The sequence below is a fragment of the Scylla paramamosain genome, chromosome 4, assembly GCF_035594125.1.
Source record: "Scylla paramamosain isolate STU-SP2022 chromosome 4, ASM3559412v1, whole genome shotgun sequence".
NCBI classification, from domain to species: Eukaryota; Metazoa; Arthropoda; class Malacostraca; order Decapoda; family Portunidae; genus Scylla; species Scylla paramamosain.
Window position 1 is genome coordinate 123,378 of NC_087154.1, and position 24,123 is coordinate 147,500.

The 24,123-nt window shown below is 37.5% G+C and overlaps 1 protein-coding gene and 1 pseudogene across 5 annotated transcripts; both read right to left on the reverse strand.

Moving 5' to 3' along the window:
* Nucleotides 1–1,926: 1,926 nt before the first annotated feature.
* LOC135097825 (proton channel OtopLc-like) lies at nt 1,927–13,433 on the reverse strand. Of its 5 annotated transcripts, none has more exons than XM_063999902.1 (6): nt 13,252–13,433; nt 10,626–10,787; nt 10,039–10,185; nt 6,936–7,097; nt 6,348–6,497; nt 1,927–3,857 (listed from the first exon to the last, which is right to left on the reverse strand). In XM_063999902.1, exons 5-6 carry the CDS (start codon nt 6,480–6,482, stop codon nt 3,708–3,710), a joined length of 285 nt encoding a protein of 94 aa, XP_063855972.1. In that variant the 5' UTR covers nt 6,483–6,497; nt 6,936–7,097; nt 10,039–10,185; nt 10,626–10,787; nt 13,252–13,433; the 3' UTR covers nt 1,927–3,707. The 5 variants fall into 5 exon arrangements, 4 of the variants coding, with proteins under 4 accessions (XP_063855972.1, XP_063855970.1, XP_063855974.1 ...); XM_063999900.1 differs by lacking the exon at nt 13,252–13,433 and adding an exon at nt 13,156–13,250; XM_063999904.1 differs by lacking the exon at nt 13,252–13,433 and adding an exon at nt 12,949–12,983.
* Nucleotides 13,434–18,061: 4,628 nt separating this feature from the next.
* LOC135097192 (uncharacterized) overlaps nt 18,062–24,123 on the reverse strand; it is a 23,781-nt pseudogene continuing 17,719 nt past the window's right edge.

Consider the following 24,123-nt stretch of genomic DNA (forward strand, 5'->3'; position numbering starts at 1 on the left):
TTGACTGGCTGATTAAGAAAAGAAGGCGTGGTAGTGGAGGGTGGGGGGAAAGGCGCCCCAACTTTCCAGTCGTATATGGAGTCGAAGGGAGTTCTACAGGATTATTCATGTATTTGTTGCTTTTAGCTGTGAATTATCTGGTGGTGTAATTGTTATGACCCCGTAAGTTGATTTACTATTCATTTCGTCTTTCTGAACGCAAAATAACATGTTACTTGTACTTCTGCCTGTTGTACACTTTCCTAAACGCAATTTAGGTCTTATTAATGTGGCATTTAAGCAGATTCACTCAGGGAATGAGAAGTAAATGATAGCTATCAAGCAGTAGATTAACTCTCTCTCTCTCTCTCTCTCTCTCTCTCTCTCTCTCTCTCTCTTAATACGATATCTAATATAAAGAAGCAATAATATTTAAGCAAGTACACACAGTAATCTTATAGTAATTTAATGAAAACAATACCAGCAAAGAAAAATATGAGAAAATGCATAATTTACTACGAAATCCAAAATGCGAAAAAAAACCTTGCCAAATTGAACCGTCCCACGAAGGTTATGGATGGAGTTTTGATGCAATGAGCCTCAGTTATACTTAAAACACTCAACAAATATAACACCTGCCAAAATAAATGAATAAATAAATAAAATAAATCAATAAATCAAAATAAAAACGCGAGAAAACCTTTAAATTATCACAACGCGAAAAATACACACACGCCAAACTGGATGCGTCATTACTTAATAGTCATTGGAACTGTTATCCCCCCAATAGTTTATAGCCAACCCCCCTCCCCCCACCTTCCCTGCCTTGAGGAACACCTTCACTTATGTCCTGCTATTGTCGTGCTATTGGCTAGATTTGAGCATTTTAACCTCGAATTCACATACACGTACATATTTATCTCTATCTCCTTGCAATAATTATAATAGTCTTCCTGGCTTAATTTTTGTTTATTCATTATTCCTTATGTGCTTATTAATTGTCATTTGTCTAATTCCCTATGTTTTAGTCTCGGTACTTTAGTTTTTTTTTTTTTTTTTTTTTTTTTTTTTACTTTCCGACTCTGGCCCTTGCAATGAAGGGGCTTAATTGTTTATTTACTGTTCCTTACGTGTTTATTGATTATATGTGAGCTATTTATTTGATATTCATGATTTTTTAAAACTACGTATTTCTTGATATGATAGTTTTATCTTTTCGTGTTTTCTGGCTTAAGTTTTGTTTATTATTCCTTGTTTGTGTTATTAGGTAAATAATAATTATTCGTCTTATTTCTCGTAGTTTAATGGAATTTTTAGCACTTTAATGAGTTCCTCACCAGTCATTTTATTCGAGTGAGAGCGAGAGAGAGAGAGAGAGAGAGAGAGAGAGAGAGAGAGAGAGAGAGAGAGAGAGAGAGAGTGTCTAAATGGATAAAAAAAAAAAAAAATCAGTTACAGTATTTTATTTATATACAAGAAAATGCATGATAATAATAATAATAACAATAATAATAATAATAATAATAATATTTAAATACAAGGAAAATATGTAATAATAATAATAATAATAATAATAATAATAATAATAATAATAATATTTAAATACAAGGAAAATATGTAATAATAATAATAATAATAATAATAATAATAATAATAATAATAATATTTAAATACAAGGAAAATATGTAATAATAATAATAATAATAATAATATTTAAATACAAGGAAAATGTAATAATAATAATAATAATAATAATAATAATAATAATAATAATAATAATAATAATATTTAAATACAAAGAAAATATGTAATAATAATAATAATAATAATAATAATAATAATAATAATAATAATAATAATAATAATAATAACTGCTTTTATCTTACACAGATAAATAGTTTTTATAAATAGTTTATTGACCATAAACATTGTGTACATACACACAAAATTAAATAGAACAAGTAAAAATTTCAAAATGTAGTGAGTGACACACAGAAGACTGGTGACAAAACCTACTAAAGTCCATTAAATGATTGGCTGTCTCAAGTTTCCACATCATCAGTTGAACACACTGCTCCTTAGCACTCAGAGATGGACAAGCTTTTCATGGCTTGTGTCAATGGAGACAACACGTGTAGGGGATTTATTTGTTCTGTTTTTTCTCGTCCTACTCACTCTTCCTCTTGAGCCACGCCGGCTTCTTGTTATTCAGCACATGCTTGTGCTTCTTGAACACCGGTCTCATACTGGATAGAGACAGTAATGTATGGAGGTTTGACCATAACATCCCTACTACAGTGGCTCAGAGCCACACCATCACTTGTTGCTTGTCCACTAGTAAATAATGAAGACTGCAACCCTCATGCCAGCTACACTATACAAGTATTTACAAATTAATGGTTGGATTTTCAAAAGATCTCTGATACAAGAAAGCTTATAAATATTGTGAAAGCTTCTAGTCAATGTTATATCATTTGCTTCAACAGAGGAAGAATAATTCAATCTTCCTGAATATTACAAATGAGATTTTATCAGCATTAACTTAACCATGTCATTCTAAATTATTCTACCTAGTTTCCAGGGACTTCAGCAGTGAGTAGCTTAACCAGCACACAGGAAAGACAGTGGGAAATTAAGATATAACAGGGGTGGCCACAGGAAGTAGTCCAGCCATCTCCATACCCATGAATTTTGGTTTGTGTGCCATTGGGGTGAAATCAGAAAGTGATGCGCATACATTTTAGTAAGATTTAAGAAGAATACTGTGAGCTTTGCAGTGTTTTCTCCTTCAGTCAGCTGCATAAAAATGACATCTGGGAAAAAATATTGATCAGTCTTTTGAAAATCCAGCTTCACCTGAGTATTACATCATTAATTAACCTTGTGTGTAAGTTAGTGCAGTACTGTATAAGTGCTAAGGTCCAGAACCAAATATTTGTTATGCAAATATTTCTGGTAGCACTTTCCACACATGTTGCTCTATAAAAAAAATTAATGTATAATTTTGAGTGGTTTTGGTTGTGCTGTGTTAAGAGAAGTTAGTGTCTGACATCACAAGTTTTTTGGGGCAAGACTATTTGCATTAAGGAAGCCCCACATTGCTATTTTTAAAAGTAATAAATAATGTTTTAAAAATAAATGTTGCCACATGAAATTTCTGTATTTTCTTGCAGTGTACTAAAGACAGCATTGTAAAGCTCAGAATATCTTGAGGCAACTGTATTAAAAGAACAAAATCCATGACCACAATGTAATTCATAATTGCTAGTGAAGGCATATGAAGACACATCATTTACAAACTGTAATGCTTTTGACAAATGAAACTTTGCCAGAACAGACTGCCATAGAGGAGAGAATACAGGTGAAATTTACAAACCACACATCTGTGAACTCAAGCTTCATTCATTAAAGTAATCTGAGGGGAAATTCCAGATTCTTCTGTAGTAATGATATATATGCACACATCATAACAGTTACACACTTTTGATAACATGTAAAAGTGTTTTGTGGCAAAGTTAATGAAGGGTTTTAAAGCAAACTTCACAACTGTTCTTAATTTCATAACTGGGAAGACTAAGTAATAATATTTACAATACTCTGACAGCTAATTCAGACACACCACACTCATACTAGCATTCCTATAACTTGCTTAATACTCATGCTTGAGCTTGTAAGATCTTCCATATTTCACAGAGGCAGATGGTCACTTGAAAGCAATAGAAGCCATATCAAACACATATCAAAGCCAGTGGCATTGATATGATGGTCCAGGTCCAGATTCCATACAAGTTGAGCTGTGCTGGATGGGCATCTGCTCGTGATGTCTCAGAGGTGTTCATCGCCCACATAGCAAGATTGCACATCAACAAGAAGGTAACCTGAAAGTAAAGTTGAAATTAACTACATATACTGTGGGATTGTGACTGTAAGTAGAAAATTAAAATGTGATTGGAGAAGGATAAAAGTTTTTAATTTGTTTCAGGCAAGGGTTAGGAAATAGTGTGTGTGTGTGTGTGTGTGTGTGTGTGTGTGTGTGTGTGTGTGTGTGTGTGTGTGTGTGTGTGTGTGTGTGTGTGTGTGTGTGTGTGTGGGTGTGTGTGTGTGTGTGTGTGTGTGTGTGTGTGGGTGTGGGTGTGTGTGTGGGTGTGTGTGTGGGTGTGTGGGTGGGTGCATGCGGTGTGTGTGTGTGTGTGTGTGTGTGTGTGTGTGTGTGTGTGTGTGTGTGTGTGTGTGTGTGTGTGTGTGTGTGTGTGTGTGGTTTTTAAGTATGCTATAGAGGACACACTTATTCATTCACTACATCCCACAGACTTGCAATATGTCCCCATAGCATTAGTTACAGACAACATCCTCTTATATACAAGTCTGTGTCAACTTTCTCTGATGTACTCCAGTCCAGAGACCCACAACAGAGTAAGCATGGAGAAAAAAATAGAAGACACACAGAATGGATGAATAGAGATGCTGTGGTTTGTAAAAATATGGTGTAAGGTCTGTTGGCTTTGGTGGGAATGGTTTTCCAATCTTTCCTCTCTTGCACAACCATTTTGCTTCATAAACAGGCATCTCTCTTTCATCTTCCCACCAAACACTGCTATTCCACCTTATATTTATGTATTTGCATGCTTATCTTCTCAAATTGTTCCCCTTCCATTCTCTCCGCATGTCCGACTCTCTCCTTTCTGTGGTTGATCACTCACTCTGCTGTTCCTCCACATTCATGACTATATATGATGCACATGTGCTTTATAATCAATCAAATGTTTCACGTAGATGATGTTTTCATTCGCACACAGTTCCCCCTCCTCCCTGTTTCATTCATTGCCATTTTGCTCTCTCTCTCTCTCTCTCTCTCTCTCTCACTCTCTCTCTCTCTCTCTCTCTCTCTCTCTCTCTCTCTCTCTCTCTCTCTCTCTCTCTCTGTGTGTGTGTGTGTGTGTGTGTGTGTGTGTGTGTGTGTGTGTGTGTGTGTGTGTGTGTGTGTGTGTGTGTAAGAGCTCAGAGCTCATGGTGACTGATCTTTGGGTAGGACTGAGGCCAATGACACACCACACACCGGGGCAGCGAAGCCACATCACCTCGGGTTACATCCTGTACCTCATTGCAGCTAGGTGAACTGGGGCTACACATTAAGAGGCTTGTCCATCTGCCTCACCGTGCCCGGGATTCGAACCTGGGCCTTCTTGGTTGTGAGCCGAGCGTGCTAACCACTACACTACGTGGTGTGTAAGTGTGTGTGTGTGTGTGTAATGATGCAGCTGGGAAGGTCGTCTTATGACAATTATTGATGAATGAAGGTAAAGGATGCGTGTCTATTACTTCTCTTTGTGTGTGTGTGTGTGTGTGTGTGTGTGTGTGTGTGTGTGTGTGTGTGTGTGTGTGTGTGTGTGTGTGTGTGTGTGTACATAACACACACACACATACACACACACATTTAAAAAGTAGTAATGACATGCGCATCCATTACCTTCATTTGTCAATAATTATCATAAGGCAACCTTCTCAGCTGCATCAGCGCACACACACACACACACACACACACACACACACACACACACACACACACACACACACACACACACACACACACACACACACACACACAAACATAACTGACTGTCTTCAGCCTCTCTCTCACCGCCGCAATGTTGCATATCTAGCTGTCTTCTACCGCTATTTTCATGCTAACTGCTCTTCTGATCTTGCTAACTGCATGCCTCCCCTCCTTCCATGGCCTCGCTGCACAAGATTTTCTTCTTTCTCTCACCCCTATTCTGTCCACTTCTCTAAAGCAAGAGTTAACAAGTATTCTCAATCATTCATCCCTTTCTCTGGTAAACTCTGGAACTCCCTGCCTGCTTCTGTATTTCCACCTTCCTATGACTTGAATTCCTTCAAGAGGGAGGTTTCAAGACACTTATTCATCAACTTTTGACCACTGCTTTGACCCTTTTTATGGGACTGCCATTTTAGTGGGCATATTTTTTTTATTGGATTTTTGTTGCCCTTGGCCAGTGTCACTCATACATAAAACACACACACACACACACACACACACACACACAAATTATATTAGAAATTATTAGAAATTAGATAAGTTACCACTCACGAGCCTACGTGACGCCATGTATGTGAGCAACGCATGTTTTTAAGCATCTGGAGCAAAGTGGTTAAAGGAAAACTTTTTGACTTGAAATGTAATTAGATTGATCACTTATTTTTTTCTGGCTGACATTGTTTTTGGAAGGTGGCACTTAAAAGATATGTGAATGCTGTATCTAGATATAAACAGACATTCACAAATACTCATTCCATTATGTGTCTGTCATTAGGCCCTCAAATAAACAACAAATTAAGTGAGAAGTTACCATTTCCCTTCCTGGTTTGCGCTCCAGTTGCTCTGAGTTGTAGCAGCAGTGACGTGTGGCACCCAGGATGAAGGTGGTCTGCAGGGTGGTCTGTGTCAGGGGGATGATGGCAGACAACAGCAGCAGCAGCACCATGACAGCTCAAGCATCCTGTTGAAATTATCACTTTTTAAATGGTGAAAAGTGAAGGAAAAACCTGTCTCCATGGAATGTGGAAGTACACAACAACAACTCTCAAAGATTTCTTGCAATAATAAGTCATCATTCATTGTATCCTTTCTTGTTGGCCACAAGATTATCATACAAATTTTCCAGACATCTGCAAATTGGTATCTCTAGCTGTTATTAAATATGATATTAAGTTTGATGAATGTATTTATTTCATTATACATGAAAGTTGTTGATTGCAAAAAAAAAATAATAACCAAAATATATTTTGACTTTTACTTTACAATGCCTTAACTGTTTGCTTTTAAAAAATTATGTAGATTTATTTTCTCATTTTAAAACTTATAGTCTAGACAACTAACTGGTCTTAAATTTTTCTGATATACAAATAAAGTAACAAAGAGAGCACATTTCACTAACACTCAAGGTGAAGTGTCCACCAATGATGGTGAAGGAGGTACACATGTAAACTCCAGTCTGACCAATGACCAACACAATTTGTCCAGCTGCATGTCTCCATCGGGCACAAACTCCACCTCCTGCATCTGTGTCATGCCCACCACCACCGTCACCGTGGCAACACTGAAAAGTGGAATCTTATCATTCACACCGTTACAAAAAATGTACTCCCATATATATATATATATATATATATATATATATATATATATATATATATATATATATATATATATATATATATATATATATATATATATATATATATATATATATATATATATATATGGATTACTATTCCCAACATTAAAAATTCTTTAGCTAATCTTACTTTGATATTTTGCATCCAATATTAACTACAATTTTTTCCTATGATATTTTCCAACTACATTTAAAGCCTTTCACTGTGAAACAAAACAATTAGCAGCATCAGAAGCAATGCATGCTCCTTTATAACCATCTACAAGATGTAAAGTTGGCATTTTGCAATTTCTTCCCAGTTCTAACACTGGATGTGGCTGTAGAACAAATAAAGATGTCTTGAGAGTGACTGGATAATTAAAATCCCCCATAATTATGCAATTATTAACGCAACAAATGTCCACAATAAGGTCATAAAGTTTTTTGTCCGTAGCGGGTGACTGGACTAGAGGATGATAGACGAGACCTAATGTTATTTTACAAGATTTATTTTGTAACTGGATGAAAGTGGCATCTATATTAGCAATGGTTGGGATTGGGAGTAAATGAGGACCAAGATTACCTTCCCTATGTTAATGTGTTAGTTTTCATATTTATTGAGAGAGAGAGAGAGAGAGAGAGAGAGAGAGAGAGAGAGAGAGAGAGAGAGAGAGAGAGAGAGAGAGAGAGAGAGAGAGAGAGAGAGAGAGAGAGAGAGAGAGAGAGAGAGAGAGAGAGAGAGAGAGAGAGAGAGAGAGATTGATTTCCATGTGAGAGTGTGGTTTTTAAGTATGCTATAGAGGACACACTTATTCATTGACTACAGCCCACAAACTTGCAATGTTCCCATAGCATAGTTACAGACAACATCCTCTCATATATAAGTCTGTGTCAATCTTTCTCTGATGTACTCCAGCCCAGAGACCCACAACAGCATTAAGAGTGGAGAGAGAGAGAGAAGAGAAGACACACAGAATGGATGAATAGAGATGCTGTGGTTTGTAAAAATATGGTGTAAGGTCTGTTGGCTTTGGTGGGAATGGTTTTCCAATCATTCCTCTCTTGCACAACCATTTTGCTTCATAAACAGACATCTCTCTTTCATCTTCCCACCAAACACTGTTATTCCACCTTACATTTATATATTTGCATGCTTATCTTCTCAAATTGTTCCCCTTCCATTCTCTCCGCATGTCCAACTCTCTCCTCCTTTCTGTGGTTGATCACTCACTCCGCTGTTCCTCCACATTCATGACTATATATGATGCACATGTGCTTTATAATCAATCAAATGTTTCACGTAGATGATGTTTTCATTCACACACAGTTCCCCCTCCTCCCTGTTTCATTCATTGCCATTTTGCTCTCTCTCTCTCTCTCTCTCTCTCTCTCTCTCTCTGTGTGTGTGTGTGTGTGTGTGTGTGTGTGTGTGTGTGTGTGTGTGTGTGTGTGTGTGTGTGTGTGTGTGTGTGTGTGTGTGTGTGTGTGTGTGTGTGTGTGTGTGTGTGTGTGTGTGTGTGTGTGTGTGTGTGTGTGTAAGAGCTCAGAGCTCATGGTGACTGATCTTTGGGTAGGACTGAGGCCAATGACACACCACACACTGGGGCAGCGAAGTCACATCACCTCGGGTTACCTCCTGTACCTCGTTGCAGCTAGGTGAACTGGGGCTACACATTAAGAGGCTTGTCCATCTGCCTCACCGTGCCCGGGATTCGAACCTGGGCCTTCTTGGTTGTGAGCCGAGCGTGCTAACCACTACACTACGTGGTGTGTAAGTGTGTGTGTGTGTGTGTGTAATGATGCAGCTTGGAAGGTCGTCTTATGACAATTATTGATGAATGAAGGTAAAGGATGCGTGTCTATTACTTCTCTTTGTGTGTGTGTGTGTGTGTGTACATAACACACACACACATACACACACACTTATAAAAGTAGTAATGACATGCGCATCTATTACCTTCATTTGTCAATAATTATCATAAGGCAACCTTCTCAGCTGCATCAGCGCACACACACACACACACACACACACACACACACACACACACACACACACACACACACACACACACACACACACAAACATAACTGACTGTCTTCAGCCTCTCTCTCACCAGCGCAATGTTGCATCTCTAGCTGTCTTCTACCGCTATTTTCATGCTAACTGCTCTTCTGATCTTGCTAACTGCATGCCTCCCCTCCTTCCACGGCCTCGCTGCACAAGATTTTCTTCTTTCTCTCACCCCTATTCTGTCCACTTCTCTAATGCAAGAGTTAACAAGTATTCTCAATCATTCATCCCATTCTCTGGTAAACTCTGGAACTCCCTGCCTGCTTCTGTATTTCCACCTTCCTATGACTTGAATTCCTTCAAGAGGGAGGTTTCAAGACACTTATTCATCAACTTTTGACCACTGCTTTGACCCTTTTTATGGGACTGCCATTTCAGTGGGCATATTTTTTTTATTGGATTTTTGTTGCCCTTGGCCAGTGTCACTCATACATAAAACACACACACACACACACACACACACACACACACACACACACACACACACACACACACACACACACACACACAGAAATTATATTAGAAATTATTAGAAATTAGATAAGTTACCACTCACGAGCCTACGTGACACCATGTATGTGAGCAACGCATGTTTTTAAGCATCTGGAGCAAAGTGGTTAAAGGAAAACTTTTTGACTTGAAATGTAATTAGATTCATCAGTTATTTTTCTGGCTGACATTGTTTTTGGAAGGTGGCACTTAAAAGATATGTGAATGCTGTATCTAGATATAAACAAACATTCACAAATACTCATTCCATTATGTGTCTGTCATTAGGCCCTCAAATAAACAACAAATTAAGTGAGGAGTTACCATCTCCCTTCCTGGCTTGCGCTCCAGTTGCTCTGAGTTGTAGCAGCAGTGACGTGTGGCACCCAGGATGAAGGTGGTCTGCAGGGTGGTCTGTGTCAGGGTGATGATGGCAGACAGCAGCAGCAGCACCGTGACAGCTCAAGCATCCTGTTGAAATTATCACATTTTTAAATGCTGAAAAGTGAAGGAAAAAGCTGTCTCCATGGAATGTGGAAGTACACAACAACAACTCTGAAAGATTTCTTACAATAATAAGTCATCATTCATTGTATCCTTTTTTGTTGGCCACAAGATTATCATACAAATTTTCCATAGACATCTGCAAATTGGTACCTCTAGCTGTTATTAAATATGATATTAAGTTTGATAAATGTATTTATTTCATTATACATGAAAGTAATTGATTGCAAAAAAAAATAATAACCAAAATATATTTTGACTTTTACTTTACAATGCCTTAACTGTTTGCTTTTAAAAAAATATGTAGATTTATTTTTTCATTTTAAAACTTATAGTCTAGACAACTAACTGGCCTTAAATTTTTCTGATATACAAATAAAGTAAGAAAGAGAGCACATTTCACTAACACTCATGGTGAAGTGTCCACCAATGATGGTGAAGGAGGTACACATGTAAACTCCAGTCTGACCAATGACCAACACAATTTGTCCAGCTGCATGTCTCTATCGGGCACAAACTCCACCTCCCGCATCTGTATCATGCCCACCACCACCGTCACCGTGGCAACACTGAAAAATGGAATCTTATCATTCACACTGTTACAAAAAATATACTCCCATATATATATATATATATATATATATATATATATATATATATATATATATATATATATATATATATATATATATATGTATGTATATATATATATATATATATATATATATATATATATATATATATATATATATATATATATATATATATATATATATATATATATATATATATATATATATATATATAAATGGATTACTATTCCCAACGTTAAAAATTCTTTAGCTAATCTTACTTTGATATTTTGCATCCAATATCAACTACAATTTTTTCCTATGACATTTTCCAACTACACTTAAAGCCTTTCACTGTGAAACAAAACAATTAGAAGCATCAGAAGCAATGCATGCAGTCTCCTTTATAACCATCTACAAGACGTAGAGTTGGCATTGAAAAAGAATACATTTTGCAATTTCTTCCCAGTTCTAAGACTGGATGTGGCTGTAGAACGAATAAAGATGTCTTGAGAGTGACTGGATAATTAAAATCCCCCATAATTATGCAATTATTAACGCAACAAATGTCCGCAATAAGGTCATAAAGTTTTTTTGTCCGTAACAGGTGACTGGACTAGAGGATGATAGACGAGACCTAATGTTATTTTACAAGATTTATTTTCTAACTGGATGAAAGTGATGTCTATATTAGCAATGGTTGGGGTCGGGAGTAAATGAGGATGAAGATTGGCTTCCCTATGTTAAGGTGTTAGTTTTCATATTTATTGAGAGAGAGAGAGAGAGAGAGAGAGAGAGAGAGAGAGAGAGAGAGAGAGAGAGAGAGAGAGAGAATCAAGCCATTTGAAGTACATTTTTAGTCCCTTTATTTACACCATATTGCCTCTCTCTCTCTCTCTCTCTCTCTCTCTCTCAATAAATATGAAAACTAACACATTAACATAGGGAAGCTAATTTTAAAGACTCCTTAAATGAAACAGTAGTCTGACCCCCCTCTGCTCTCTCTCTCTCTCTCTCTCTCTCTCTCTCTCTCTCTCTCTCTCTCTCTCTCTCTCTCAGGTGGAGTTGGCAAGGTACCACCTCCGCCCCTGCCAATGTCTCTCATGACTTCAAGACGCCTCACTGTAACCTAACTTAATCTCACCTCACCTAAACTAACCTAACCTCAACTAACGTAATCTAACCAAACCTCACCTCACCTAACCTAACCAAACCTCACCTCACCTAATTTAACCAAACCTCACCTCACCTAACCTAACCTAACCTCACCTAACATAATCTAACCAAACCTCACCTAACCTAACCTCACCTCCTCTCATCTAACCTAATAATTCCTCACCTAATCTAACTTAATTTCTTCACTTATGCTAGTTTAACCTAATGCAACCTTTGCTAACTCAATTACCTTAACTAACCTAATTAATCTGCTATAACTTAACATTATCTAACGTAACCTATGTCATCCAAATCTTACTTTAATCTAATCTAATCTAACCTATGCAAGTTAATGTAAATTCATCTAATATAACCTAAACTATGCTAGTCTAACCTATCCTTAACTTACCTAACCTAACACACTATCTTAACCTAACCTAACCTTACTTAGCCTTACAATCTAATACACTTCAACTTACATAGCCTAACCTACTAACTTAAAATACTAACTAATACTAATACTAACTTAATACTAACTTAAAACCTTCCTATGCTTATATCACTTCTATATCCTCCTCCTCCTCCTCCTCCTCTTCCTCTTCCCTAACACAGTGACTCAGCGAAGCCAAGAAAACACGTAATTTCTGAATACTATCTTTAAGAGGTTCACCCAGTCAGCCCTCTTCCTCCTCCTCCTCTTTCCTGACCCCCATCCTCCCTTCTTTACTCACGTGTCTCTCCCTCCCTACACACACACACACACACACACACACACACACACACACACACACACACAGAGCGGGTCTCACAATGGTAATACACACATACATACGGACACTGACCCACCACACACACCCAGTCACCCACACCCACCCACATACATGTACACACGGACGCACACAGCCTGTCACCCTTACGTCAAACAGATTACACCCTTCTTCTCCCTGTCACTCATCCATCACACATCCCAGTCTCTCTCTCATCTTCTACTCTGTTAAATAACCAGTTAACACTCCTAGACTCCCTAGCCGGCGGGTTACTCTCACTAGGACCATAATGACTAAAAATACGTCACATGGCCCGGTCAGAGAGAGCTAGCCTGGTCTGCCTACGCGAATCGAAAGCGTTTATTTGGGTACGGTTTAAAGGGACGAAGGTTTAAAGGGACAGTCTCTGCGTGAGTGTGTTTGGTCAAATGCTGAATACTCACGCCTGGTTCATTATACAGCCACATGGTCAGGCACAGATCACTCCTCCACGACACACACATAAACAAACACACAAAAACACTAACTAGTAACTGTACCTTTAGTTTCGTCTGCTCTCAAAATATTCCTCCATTACTAATGTAACCCACATTCCCTAGTGGTATACTTTCCTCGGAACACCCATATTTTTAAGAGCTTTTTATCCACCATATATGTCTCGGTTAACTCTCATCTTGGCTGGAAATTAAACTATATTGTATCAGTGTGGCCATCTTGAGGTCCCGGATGAAATGGCGGGCTGGGATTGGCTGTTCACGACCCGTTGTCATGGTGATGGTGGATGCCATTCACTTGACAGCTCATATTTTCTCGCTATTGAAAGGAGTTTATTAGAGCGTAACTGAAGCGTGTAAAGGCATCATTCCGCACTATACTATTAAGATATTGTAGTTCTGAAGTGTTCCTAGGGTTAGTAGGCTTGGATAAGGAGTATAACACAATTTAGATGGTGTGAAGAGCGGATGTTTTCGCGCGAAATTCAAAAAATTCAGCCTCTGATATGATTACGTATGACTTAAGATATTGTAGTAAGAAAGTATCTGTGGGGTTAATAAGCTTGGGTAAAGAGTATAGGGGAATTTAAAGGACGTTTAAGAGACGGAGTGTGAGGAGAAGGTGTGTCAGCGCGATTCAAGTAATTCAAACCTGTCTCAGTTGATTCCACAGAAGACTCTTAAGATATTATATTGCTGAAGTGTTCCTAGGGTTATTAAGATTGGGTAAAGAGTGTAAGGGAATTTAAAGAGTGGATAAGGGAGGGAGTGGAGCGATTTGATGTCATACAGACCAAAGCCAGGTTACAGAGGGGTTTTATCTTTTAAAGGGGGCGACTCTGTTTCCTTGACCGAGTGACGAGGGAGAAGAAAAAAAATAAGAAGAGACATCAGCCACTGAACCACAGGGAGAGGAGTGAAGGTCCTTTCTCACTGTTCCCTATATAAGACACCATACACTCTAGAACACCAGGCCAGAAATCAAGAAACACGTGCTATTACAATATAGGTGAAGCTTAAGGACACGTCAGTAATTCAGCAACAGACAGTATTTCACAACTCTGCTTCACAAACTTTCTCGCAACGCAACCGGAATGTTTTAGCATGTTGTTCTTGTTTTGCTGTAGTTAAATGAATAACAGAATAAACAGGGAAGATAGATTTTTTCTTTTTTACCCAGAAACATAAAAACGTACATAATTTCTACTAGAACCTGATAAAAATTAAGAAAGATAAGACGCCAGATCGTTTGAGGATACAAGTTTCTCTTCTGTTATATAAAAATTACAGAACAAACAAGAATAGATGGATTTTTGTGCTAGTCATGAAAATGCCTTTGAAAACCTAAATAACAGACCAGAACATGATAAAAGTTCAGATAAGACGCGGGAAGATATGATAACACGGATTCCTGTTGTGTAATAAGTTGAATTACATAAGAAACACGTAAAGCTGGATTCTTTTTTTCCTAGAGTCACGAAAATACCTCTGAAAACCTAAATAGATCTCTAGAAATTTATAAAAGTTAAAATGAGGCGCGCGGTGCAACAACGACGTAACCGAGAAATGGAAGTTTCGAGAAAAACGCGCTCAAAGTTAAACACTGATTGCGCACAATAGGATACCCTTAAATAAGTAAGTATTATACATCATTTGAAAGGTCTTGGGTAGTTCTGTTTGGGGATGTAGGTTTCGAAGTGATAGGTGACGATTTTGGGTGGATGACTTACGCGTTAATTAACGCGTATACCGTAGGTAATAATTTTTTTTCCCGATATTGTTTTCATTTGTTAATAATGTGTTAGAGCCTATTACACATAGTATTAGGTGAAAGTTTCATGAAGATTGGTACATAAATAAATTTTTTATGAATTTTTTTCCGAGCGTAAAAAATAAAACTTACTCATTACCGGCTCATTACCGGCTCATTACCGCTCGACTTTGAGCCTTAGTACAGGTGCTTAGATGGTCGAATATGACTTGGCCGATATCACCACGAGACTTTTACACCCTTCTACCACACGGAGCAGGCAAAAACACGAAATCTCAAATTTCACGGTTACGTCGTTGTTGCACCGCGCGCCTCAATAAGACGCTGGACCATTTGGTAACACGAATTTCTGCTCTGTACTAAACTGCATTACAAAACAAAAACAGTAGCTAATATCGAATACATCACATCACATTCTATTTTCCAAATCACGCGTGGCAGCTTCCTATCTTATTAGCAATGCCAGTGTGTTCACCAAAGGCCGTGATTCTGTTGATGAGTGACAGGGAGACCAGAACACTTAGACAACTAATGGGACTTACGGTGGCTGGGATAACGAAGCACGAAGTAACTTGCTAACGAGTACTGTAGTGAGGGCAAGACAACATCCTCCCTCCACTTAGCCACTGCACACATTGAATGGCTAGGGAAAGTATCGCAATTATTCATTTTTAGTCGGAAGAAGGACGGTCATCAGAGGAATTCCGTAGCAGAAACTCCTACACAGCGACGCATTTCCTTCAATAAAATCCAAACCACTGCAAAATAAACCTTCAAAACTCCACACAAAACAAATAAACTAATCTACCTCCTATGGCTAATATTTGAGCGTCATTCACTTCAGGACATTACAAAACATAAACAGAATGTGTGTATGTGTGTGTGTGTTTTTACATTTCCAGTAAGCATTAAGTTTATTAAATTTGTCTCTCCCAACTTGATCTAAACTTAAAGACAATTAAAACATCAATTTTTACATATGGCTGCTTTCCCTCCTTGTGTGTGTGTGTGTGTGTGTGTGTGTGAGAGAGAGAGAGAGAGAGAGAGAGAGAGAGAGAGAGAGAGAGAGAGAGAGAGAGAGAGAGAGAGAGAGAGGCTAGCAGTTTGTATGTGTGTGTGTGTGTGTGTGTGTGTGTGTGCATAATTTCTCTCTTGTCTAGCCTTTTCCCCCACCCTGTATAGGCCTAAGTTTTCCTCTATAGGCTCAGAACAAACAAACAAGTGAATGAATGAGAAATATCCAATTTAAAGCTACAATTATTTTCACCTCTTAAACTAAACAGGAAAAAAAACACTGATATTTTCATTAAGATTATCAAAGTTTTTATTTCCTCACACACACACACACACACACACAAAGTTTTTTTTTAAGTATGTTTGTTTTTTTCATAATTTTCTTTTTTTTTTCATTTTTTCGGAATCTTTTGCACACAAAGTTTTTTTTTAAGTATATTTGTTTTTTTTCATAATTTTCATTTTTTTTTCCATTTTTTCGGAATATTTTGCACACACACACAGTTTTTTTTAATGTATATTTGTCTTTTTTCATAATTTTTCTCACTTTTTTCATTTCTTCATAATCATTTGCCTCTTATCATTCAGCTTAAGTACATTTGTGGTCTTCAGTTTAATGAATTTATTTTATTTATTTATTTTCTTTGACAAATTCATACAAAACAACAACATATTTGAATTATTTAAGTTTTTTTTTTTGACAATATTGATACAACTTGAAATATTTTACTAAGACAACTTGAAATAAAGAATAGATCAACACACACACACACACACACACACACACACACACACACAGTCTCTCTCTCTCTCTCTCTCTCTCTCTCTCTCTACAAGTAATAGTTTCATATGTGTGTGTGTGTGTGTAGGTTAAGTTTATAAAGATCATGACCAGTATTCTGTATGTATAAAGATAAGCTTAATTATACTGTGTGTGTGTGTGTGTGTGTGTGTGTGTGTGTGTGTGTCTATATATATGTAATGTACGACTTTTTATTGCACTCAAAAACACACACACACACACACACACACACACGCACACAGAGAGAGAGAGAGAGAGAGAGAGAGAGAGAGAGAGAGAGAGAGAGAGAGAGAGAGAGAGAGAGAGAGAGAGAGAGAGAGAGAGAGAGAGAGACTGACTTAAACCCTAGACATAACAATGATAAAAAAAAGTAATAATAATAATAATAATAATAATAATAATAATAATACATATTTGATAATTATCTCAATACTTGTCAACTTGATTGTGTCTGTCCTACTACACCCACACACTGCCATGAGCTGTAGTAATATTTGTGTACACGCACCTGTGTGTGTGTATGTCTTGACTATTAATAAGACTATTTGTATATCTATTGTTTCAAATGGTAGTAGCAGTAGTAGTAGATGTGGTTATTCTCTCTCTCTCTCTCTCTCTCTCTCTCTCTCTCTCTCTCTCTCTCTCTCTCTCTCTCAGCTGTTAATCATCTCTCTCTCTCTCTCTCAGCTGTTAATCATCTCTCTCTCTCTCTCTCTCTCTCTCTCTCTCTCTCTCTCTCTCTCTCTCTCTCTCTCTCTCTCTCTCTCTCTCTCTCTCTCATTCTTGTGTGTGTGTGTGTGTGTTCCTGACACACACACACACACACACACACAAAATTTATTTATAAAGAATATGATTACAAGTATTGGGGTGAGACATGCACGTACACACACACACACACTAACACTAATCGAACAGGGTGGCTTAACAAACACCCTTAAGACTCAGCCAGGGTGACAACACACACCCTTACAGCTAGCACTCCCCCCACACACTTAAAAAGTACACAAGGTGACAAAAAACACTCTTAAAATTTTCCCTGACCATATTAAACATCCTTAAACTGAACAGGGTGACCAAAAAACACCCTTTAAACATTTCTGACCATTTTGAACACCCTTAAACTGAACAGGGTGACAAAAACACCCTTAAAATTTTTCCTGGCCATATTAAACACCCTTAAACTGAACAGGGTAATGAGCAACACCCTTAAAATTTTTCCTGGCCATATTAAACACCCCTAAACTGTACAGGGTGACAAAAAAAAACACCCTTTAAACATTTCTGACCATTTTAAACACCCTAAAACTGAACAGGGTGACAAAAAACACCCTTAAAATTTTTTCTGGCCATATTAAACACCCTTAAACTGAACAGGGTGACAAAAAACACCCTTAAAATTTTTCCTGGGCATATTAAACACCCTTAAACTGAACAGGGTAATGAGCAACACCCTTAAAATTTTTCCTGACCATATTAAACCCTTAAACTGAACAGGATGACAAAAAACACCCTTAAAATTTTCCCTGACCATATTAAACACCCTTAAACTGAACAGGGTGACAAAAAACACCCTTAAAATTTTTCCTGGCCATATTAAACACCCCTTAAACTGAACAGGGTAACGAGCAACACCCTTAAAATTTTTCCTGACCATATTAAACACCCTTAAACTGAACAGGGTGACAAAAAACACCCTTAAAATTTTCCCTGACCATATTAAACACCCTTAAACTGAACAGGGTGACAAAGAAACACCCTTAAAATTTTTCCTGACCATTCTCCAACACCCTTGCAGTCTCTTGGCTATGCTGGTCACCCTTACAGACAAACACACACACACACACACTGAAGACCTCTCCCAGCCATAAACACACACACACATACACACACACCCCTAGACTTGTTAAGGGTGAGGGAGCCTTTAAGTACTCTCTAGACACCCTTAAAACTCCACAGACACACACAAACACACACAGATACCATTTATCTCTACAGAAAGGGAAAAATCACACACAGACAGACACACAGACACACACACTCCACCAGACACCCACACACACCCGCACACACCTGCACGCACCCTAGATTAGCCTCAAAGCTCCTCTTTCCTCTCTATCTTGACAAGTTCCACCTCGAAGACCAGCGTGGCGTGGGGAGGTATCTTTGGAGGCGCCCCTGAAGCTCCATAGCCGAGGTCCGAGGGGATGACAAGCTTCCTCTTCTCCCCCTCGCACATCCTTGGGGGGCGGGGTGGGGTGAAGGCGTCAGAAGCACATGGGGAATACAAAGGAAGGTCAAATAGAGATAGATATGGAAAAATAACATCATTATCTCTCTCTCTCTCTAATATACACCACCACCACTGCCACTACTCACCCAATCAGTCCCTGGTCCCAGCCTCGGATGACCTGACCTGACCCCAGCGTGAAGGTCAGGGGTTGTCCTCGAGGGTAACTGCTGTCGAATTCTGTGCCATCTTCCAGCTTTCCCTGTTAAGTTAGGTTAGGTTAGGTTAGGTTAGGTTATATTCTCTCTCTCTCTCTCTCTCTCTCTCTCTCTCTCTCTCTCTTCTTCACCCTCCCCTCTCTCTCTCTTCGTCATCTCCTCTTTCTTTCTCTCTCTCTCTCTCTCTCTTGGTTCATCGCCCCCCCTCTCTCTCTCTCTTGGTTCATCCCCCTCTCTCTCTCTCTCTCTTGGTCATCTCCCTCTCTCTCTCTTCGTCATCCCCTCTCTCTCTCTCTCTCTCTCTCTCTCTCTCTCTCTCTCTCTCTTCATCACCCCCTCTCTCTTGGTCATCCCTTCTCTCTCTCTCTCTCTCTCTCTCTCTCACCGCATAGTGCATGTGAAGCAGGTCCCCTCATCTGCTCTTCAGTAAATAAACAAATAAACAAATAAATAAATAAACAAAGACTGAAAACTTAAAAAAAAATAATAAAAAAAATATATAATCAAATAAATACATACAAAAACAAACTTAACTACTATACAGCCAATAATAACAACAATTTAAATATATCAAACAAACAAATAAAAAAAAAATCTTGTAAACCCCCTCCTCTTCCTCCTCCCCCCATATGAGGTCACAAGGTCAAATCAGGTCACCAGGTCAACGGTTCCTGGCGGGTCGCGGGTCGTGATGTGACTAGTGAGTGGTGTGGGGAGTTCCCTGACTAGATAGTGGAGCGAGTGGCTATTCCGGGTGTTTTAAGGGGTGTTTTAAGGGTGTTTTAAGGGTTAAGGGTGTTTAAAGGGGTTTAGGGATGTTTAAAAGGGTTTAGAGACGTGTTTAAGGGTTCTAGAAGCGTTTTTGGGCGTTTCAAGTTATTTTAGGGTGTTTTAAGAAGTTTTAGGGACATTAAGGGGTTTTAGGTACGTTTAAGGGACTTTTTGGCATTTTGAGTTGTTTAGTGGTAATTTAGGGTTGTTTGGGTTTGTTTTAACGCGTTTTAAGTCTTTCTGAGGAGTTTTAAGGTTTATTTAGTTTTTTAGAGATTTTTTAGTATTTTTTAAGGGATTGTGGGAAATTTTAGGGTTTTTTTTTGGTGAATTATGGGAAATTTTAGGGTTTTTTGGTGAATTATGAGAAATTTTAGGGTTTTTTTCCCCGTGAATTAAGGGAAATTTTAGGGTTTTTTTTTCTAAATCGTGGGAAATTTTAGGTTTTTGGTGAATTATGGGAAATTTTAGGGTTTTTTTTTGGTGAATCGAGAAATTTTAAGTTTTTTTTTGAATTACGGTAAATTTTAGGGAGTTTCTGATGAATCACAGGAACAAACAAACAAACAAACAACAAAACAAACATGAAACACACACCCACAGCAACAAACACCCTTAAAACACCCTTAAACACCCCAAAAACACCCTAAATACGTAATCTCCAACATTTCCACACCTGCCAGCTAACCCAACAGGGCAAGACTAACTAACACAACACTACACACCTGCAGAACACACCTACACTTGATTAAACACATCTGGCCCCTCAGATAAGCTTCTACAGACACACACACCTGCAGAACACACACAGTTACACACCTGGCCCGTCAGATATGCCTTCTACGCACACAAACACACACACACCTGCCAAAAACACACTTACGCTTTACAGTGTGTGTGTGTGTGTGTGTGTGTTCGTGTCCCCATACAAGCCTGCTACACACATTCACACACCTGAAAAACACCTGTGTAGTATTTTGTGTGTATTTCCTGTTTGTTTGTGTGTGTGTTTGTTATACAGGCTTCCTATAAATTCCTCTGTTTGTTTGTTTGTTTGTTTGTTTGTTTGTTTGTTTGTTACAGCTTCCCATATACATACATACATACACACGCACACACACACACACGGTTTAAGTATTATCAAGCTTCTTATTTTACTAAGTAATTTCTGTTGTTTGTTTTGTTTTTGTTTGTTTTTGTGTACATCAATTATTTTGTGTTTTGAAAATTATGCGTGGTTTGTTTGTTTGTTTGTTTGTTTTCTAAGTTCAGGTGTATTTTTTCTAATCTATTTTTTTTATTAATTTTCTTCTTTTTTCTCTCGACTTATTTTTTTCTATATTTTCGTTCGTTTTTCAAAATTGTTCACTCTTATTTTTTTTCTTTCGTCTTTCACAATTATTCATTCTTTTTTATTTTCCTTCATTCGTCTTTCAAAATTATTCATTCTTTTTTTTATTTACCTTCATTCATCTTTCAAAATTATTCATTCTTTTTTTATTTTCCTTCATTTGTCCTTCAAAATTATTCATTCTTTTTTTTATTTTCCTTCATTCGTCTTTCAAAATTATTCATTCTTTTTTATTTTCCTTCATTCGTCTTTCAAAATTATTCACTTTTCTTATTTTCTTATTTTCCTTCACTATTATTATTATTATTATTATTATTATTATTATTATTATTATTATTATTATTATTATTATTATGACTATTTTATGATTTTCAAGTCAATATATATTTTTTTTCAAATAATTTCCTTCATAAAAAATTTTTGAATTGTTTAAATACGTCTATTTTTCAGAATTATTCGTATTTCTTTAATTTTTCCACTTATTTCTTGACATAATTTAAGCTTCTAAATTATTTGTGTTTCTATATTTTTCTAAGTTATTTATCTGATCAAATTTCCATTTTTTTATATCATCATTCAATTAATCCGTTTTCTTTTTTCTTTTTATTATATTTATAATTTACGTTTTCTTTAAAATCATGTGTATTTAAAATAATTGACCGTCTTTACTAAATCAGCCCATTTATTTATTTTTTTCGTAATATTCAACATAACTAATAATAATAATAATAATAATAATAATAATAATCTTCACTAAATCACTAAGAAAAAAAAATAATAATATAATTCTCTTCACTCCATCCCTATCTCACTTTACATTACTACAACACACTTAAATTACTTACTTAAAATTTAGGTACTTACCAAGCTTTCTAAAAATGCCAAACTTCTGCCGCTTTCAAATCTCTTTAATTTCTCTGTATCTCATTCATTATTGCTGTGTGTTTTTTTTTTTTTTGTAACCTTAAGATCGACGGAATTTGTTTAATAATCTCTACATATTTCTTTCTTAAAATGCCTTTCAATCTCGTAATATATATATATATATATATATATATATATATATATATATATATATATATATATATATATATATATATATATATATATATATATATATATATATATATTTTTTTTTTTTTTTTTTTTTTTTTTATGTAGGAAGGATACTGGCCAAGGGCAACAAAAATCTAATAAAAAAAATGCCCACTGAAATGCCAGTCCCTAAAAGGGTCAAAGCAGTGGTCAAAAATTGGTGGATAAGTGTCTTGAAACCTCCCTCTTGAAGGAATTCAAGTCATAGGAAGGTGGAAATACAGAAGCAGGCAAGGAGTTCCAGAGTTTACCAGAGAAAGGGATGAATGATTGAGAATACTGGTTAACTCTTGCGTTAGAGAGGTGGACAGAATAGGAGTGAGAGAAAGAAGAAAGTCTTGTGCAGCGAGGCCGCGGAAGGAGGGGAGGCATGCAGTTAGCAAGATCAGAAGAGCAGTTAGCATGAAAATAGCGGTAGAAGACAGCTAGAGATGCAACATTGCGGCGGTGAGAGAGAGGCTGAAGACAGTCAGTTAGAGGAGAGGAGTTGATGAGACGAAAAGCTTTTGATTCCACCCTGTCTAGAACAGCAGTATGAGTGGAACCCCCCCAGACATGTGAAGCATACTCCATACATGGACGGATAAGGCCCTTGTACAGAGTTAGCAGCTGCGGGGGTGAGAAAAACTGGCGGAGACGTCTCAGAACACCTAACTTCATGGAAGCTGTTTTAGCTAGAGATGAGATGTGAAGTTTCCAGTTCAGATTATAAGTAAAGGACAGACCGAGGATGTTCAGTGTAGAAGAGGGGGATAGTTGAGTGTCATTGAAGAAGAGGGGATAGTTGTCTGGAAGATTGTGTCGAGTTGATAGATGGAGGAATTGAGTTTTTGAGGCATTGAACAATACCAAGTTTGCTCTGCCCCAATCAGAAATTTTAGAAAGATCAGAAGTCAGGCGTTCTGTGGCTTCCCTGCGTGATATGTTTACCTCCTGAAGGGTTGGACGTCTATGAAAAGACGTGGAAAAGTGCAGGGTGGTATCATCAGCATAGGAGTGGATAGGACAAGAAGTTTGTTTTAGAAGATCATTAATGAATAATAAGAAGAGAGTGGGTGACAGGACAGAACCCTGAGGAACACCACTGTTAATAGATTTAGGAGAAGAACAGTGACCGTCTACCACAGCAGCAATAGAACGGTCAGAAAGGAAACTTGAGATGAAGTTACAGAGAGAAGGATAGAAACCGTAGGAGGGTAGTTTGGAAATCAAAGCTTTGTGCCAGACTCTATCAAAGGCTTTTGATATGTCCAAGGCAACAGCAAAAGTTTCACCAAAGTCTCTAAAAGAGGATGACCAAGACTCAGTAAGGAAAGCCAGAAGATCACCAGTCGAGCGGCCTTGACGGAACCCATACTGGCGATCAGATAGAAGGTTGTGAAGTGATAGATGTTTAAGAATCTTCCTGTTGAGGATAGATTCAAAAACTTTAGATAAGCAGGAAATTAAAGCAATAGGACGGTAGTTTGAGGGATTAGAGCGGTCACCCTTTTTAGGAACAGGTTGAATGTAGGCAAACTTCCAGCAAGAAGGAAAGGTAGATGTTGACAGACAGAGCTGAAAGAGTTTGACTAGGCAAGGTGCAAGCACGGAGGCACAGTTTCGGAGAACAATAGGAGGGACCCCATCAGGTCCATAAGCCTTCTGAGGGTTTAGGCCAGCGAG

What these genes read in the sequence shown, in the direction of transcription:
- LOC135097825 (XM_063999902.1), bottom strand. Translation starts at nt 6,482, where the DNA reads ATGGTGCTGCTGCTGCTGTTGTCTGCCATCATCCCCCTGACACAGACC. An exon ending in GCAAACCAGGAAGGGAAATG is followed by an intron (nt 3,858 to 6,347) that starts GTAACTTCTCAC and finishes CTTTACTTTCAG; the next exon opens with GTTACCTTCTTGTTGATGTG.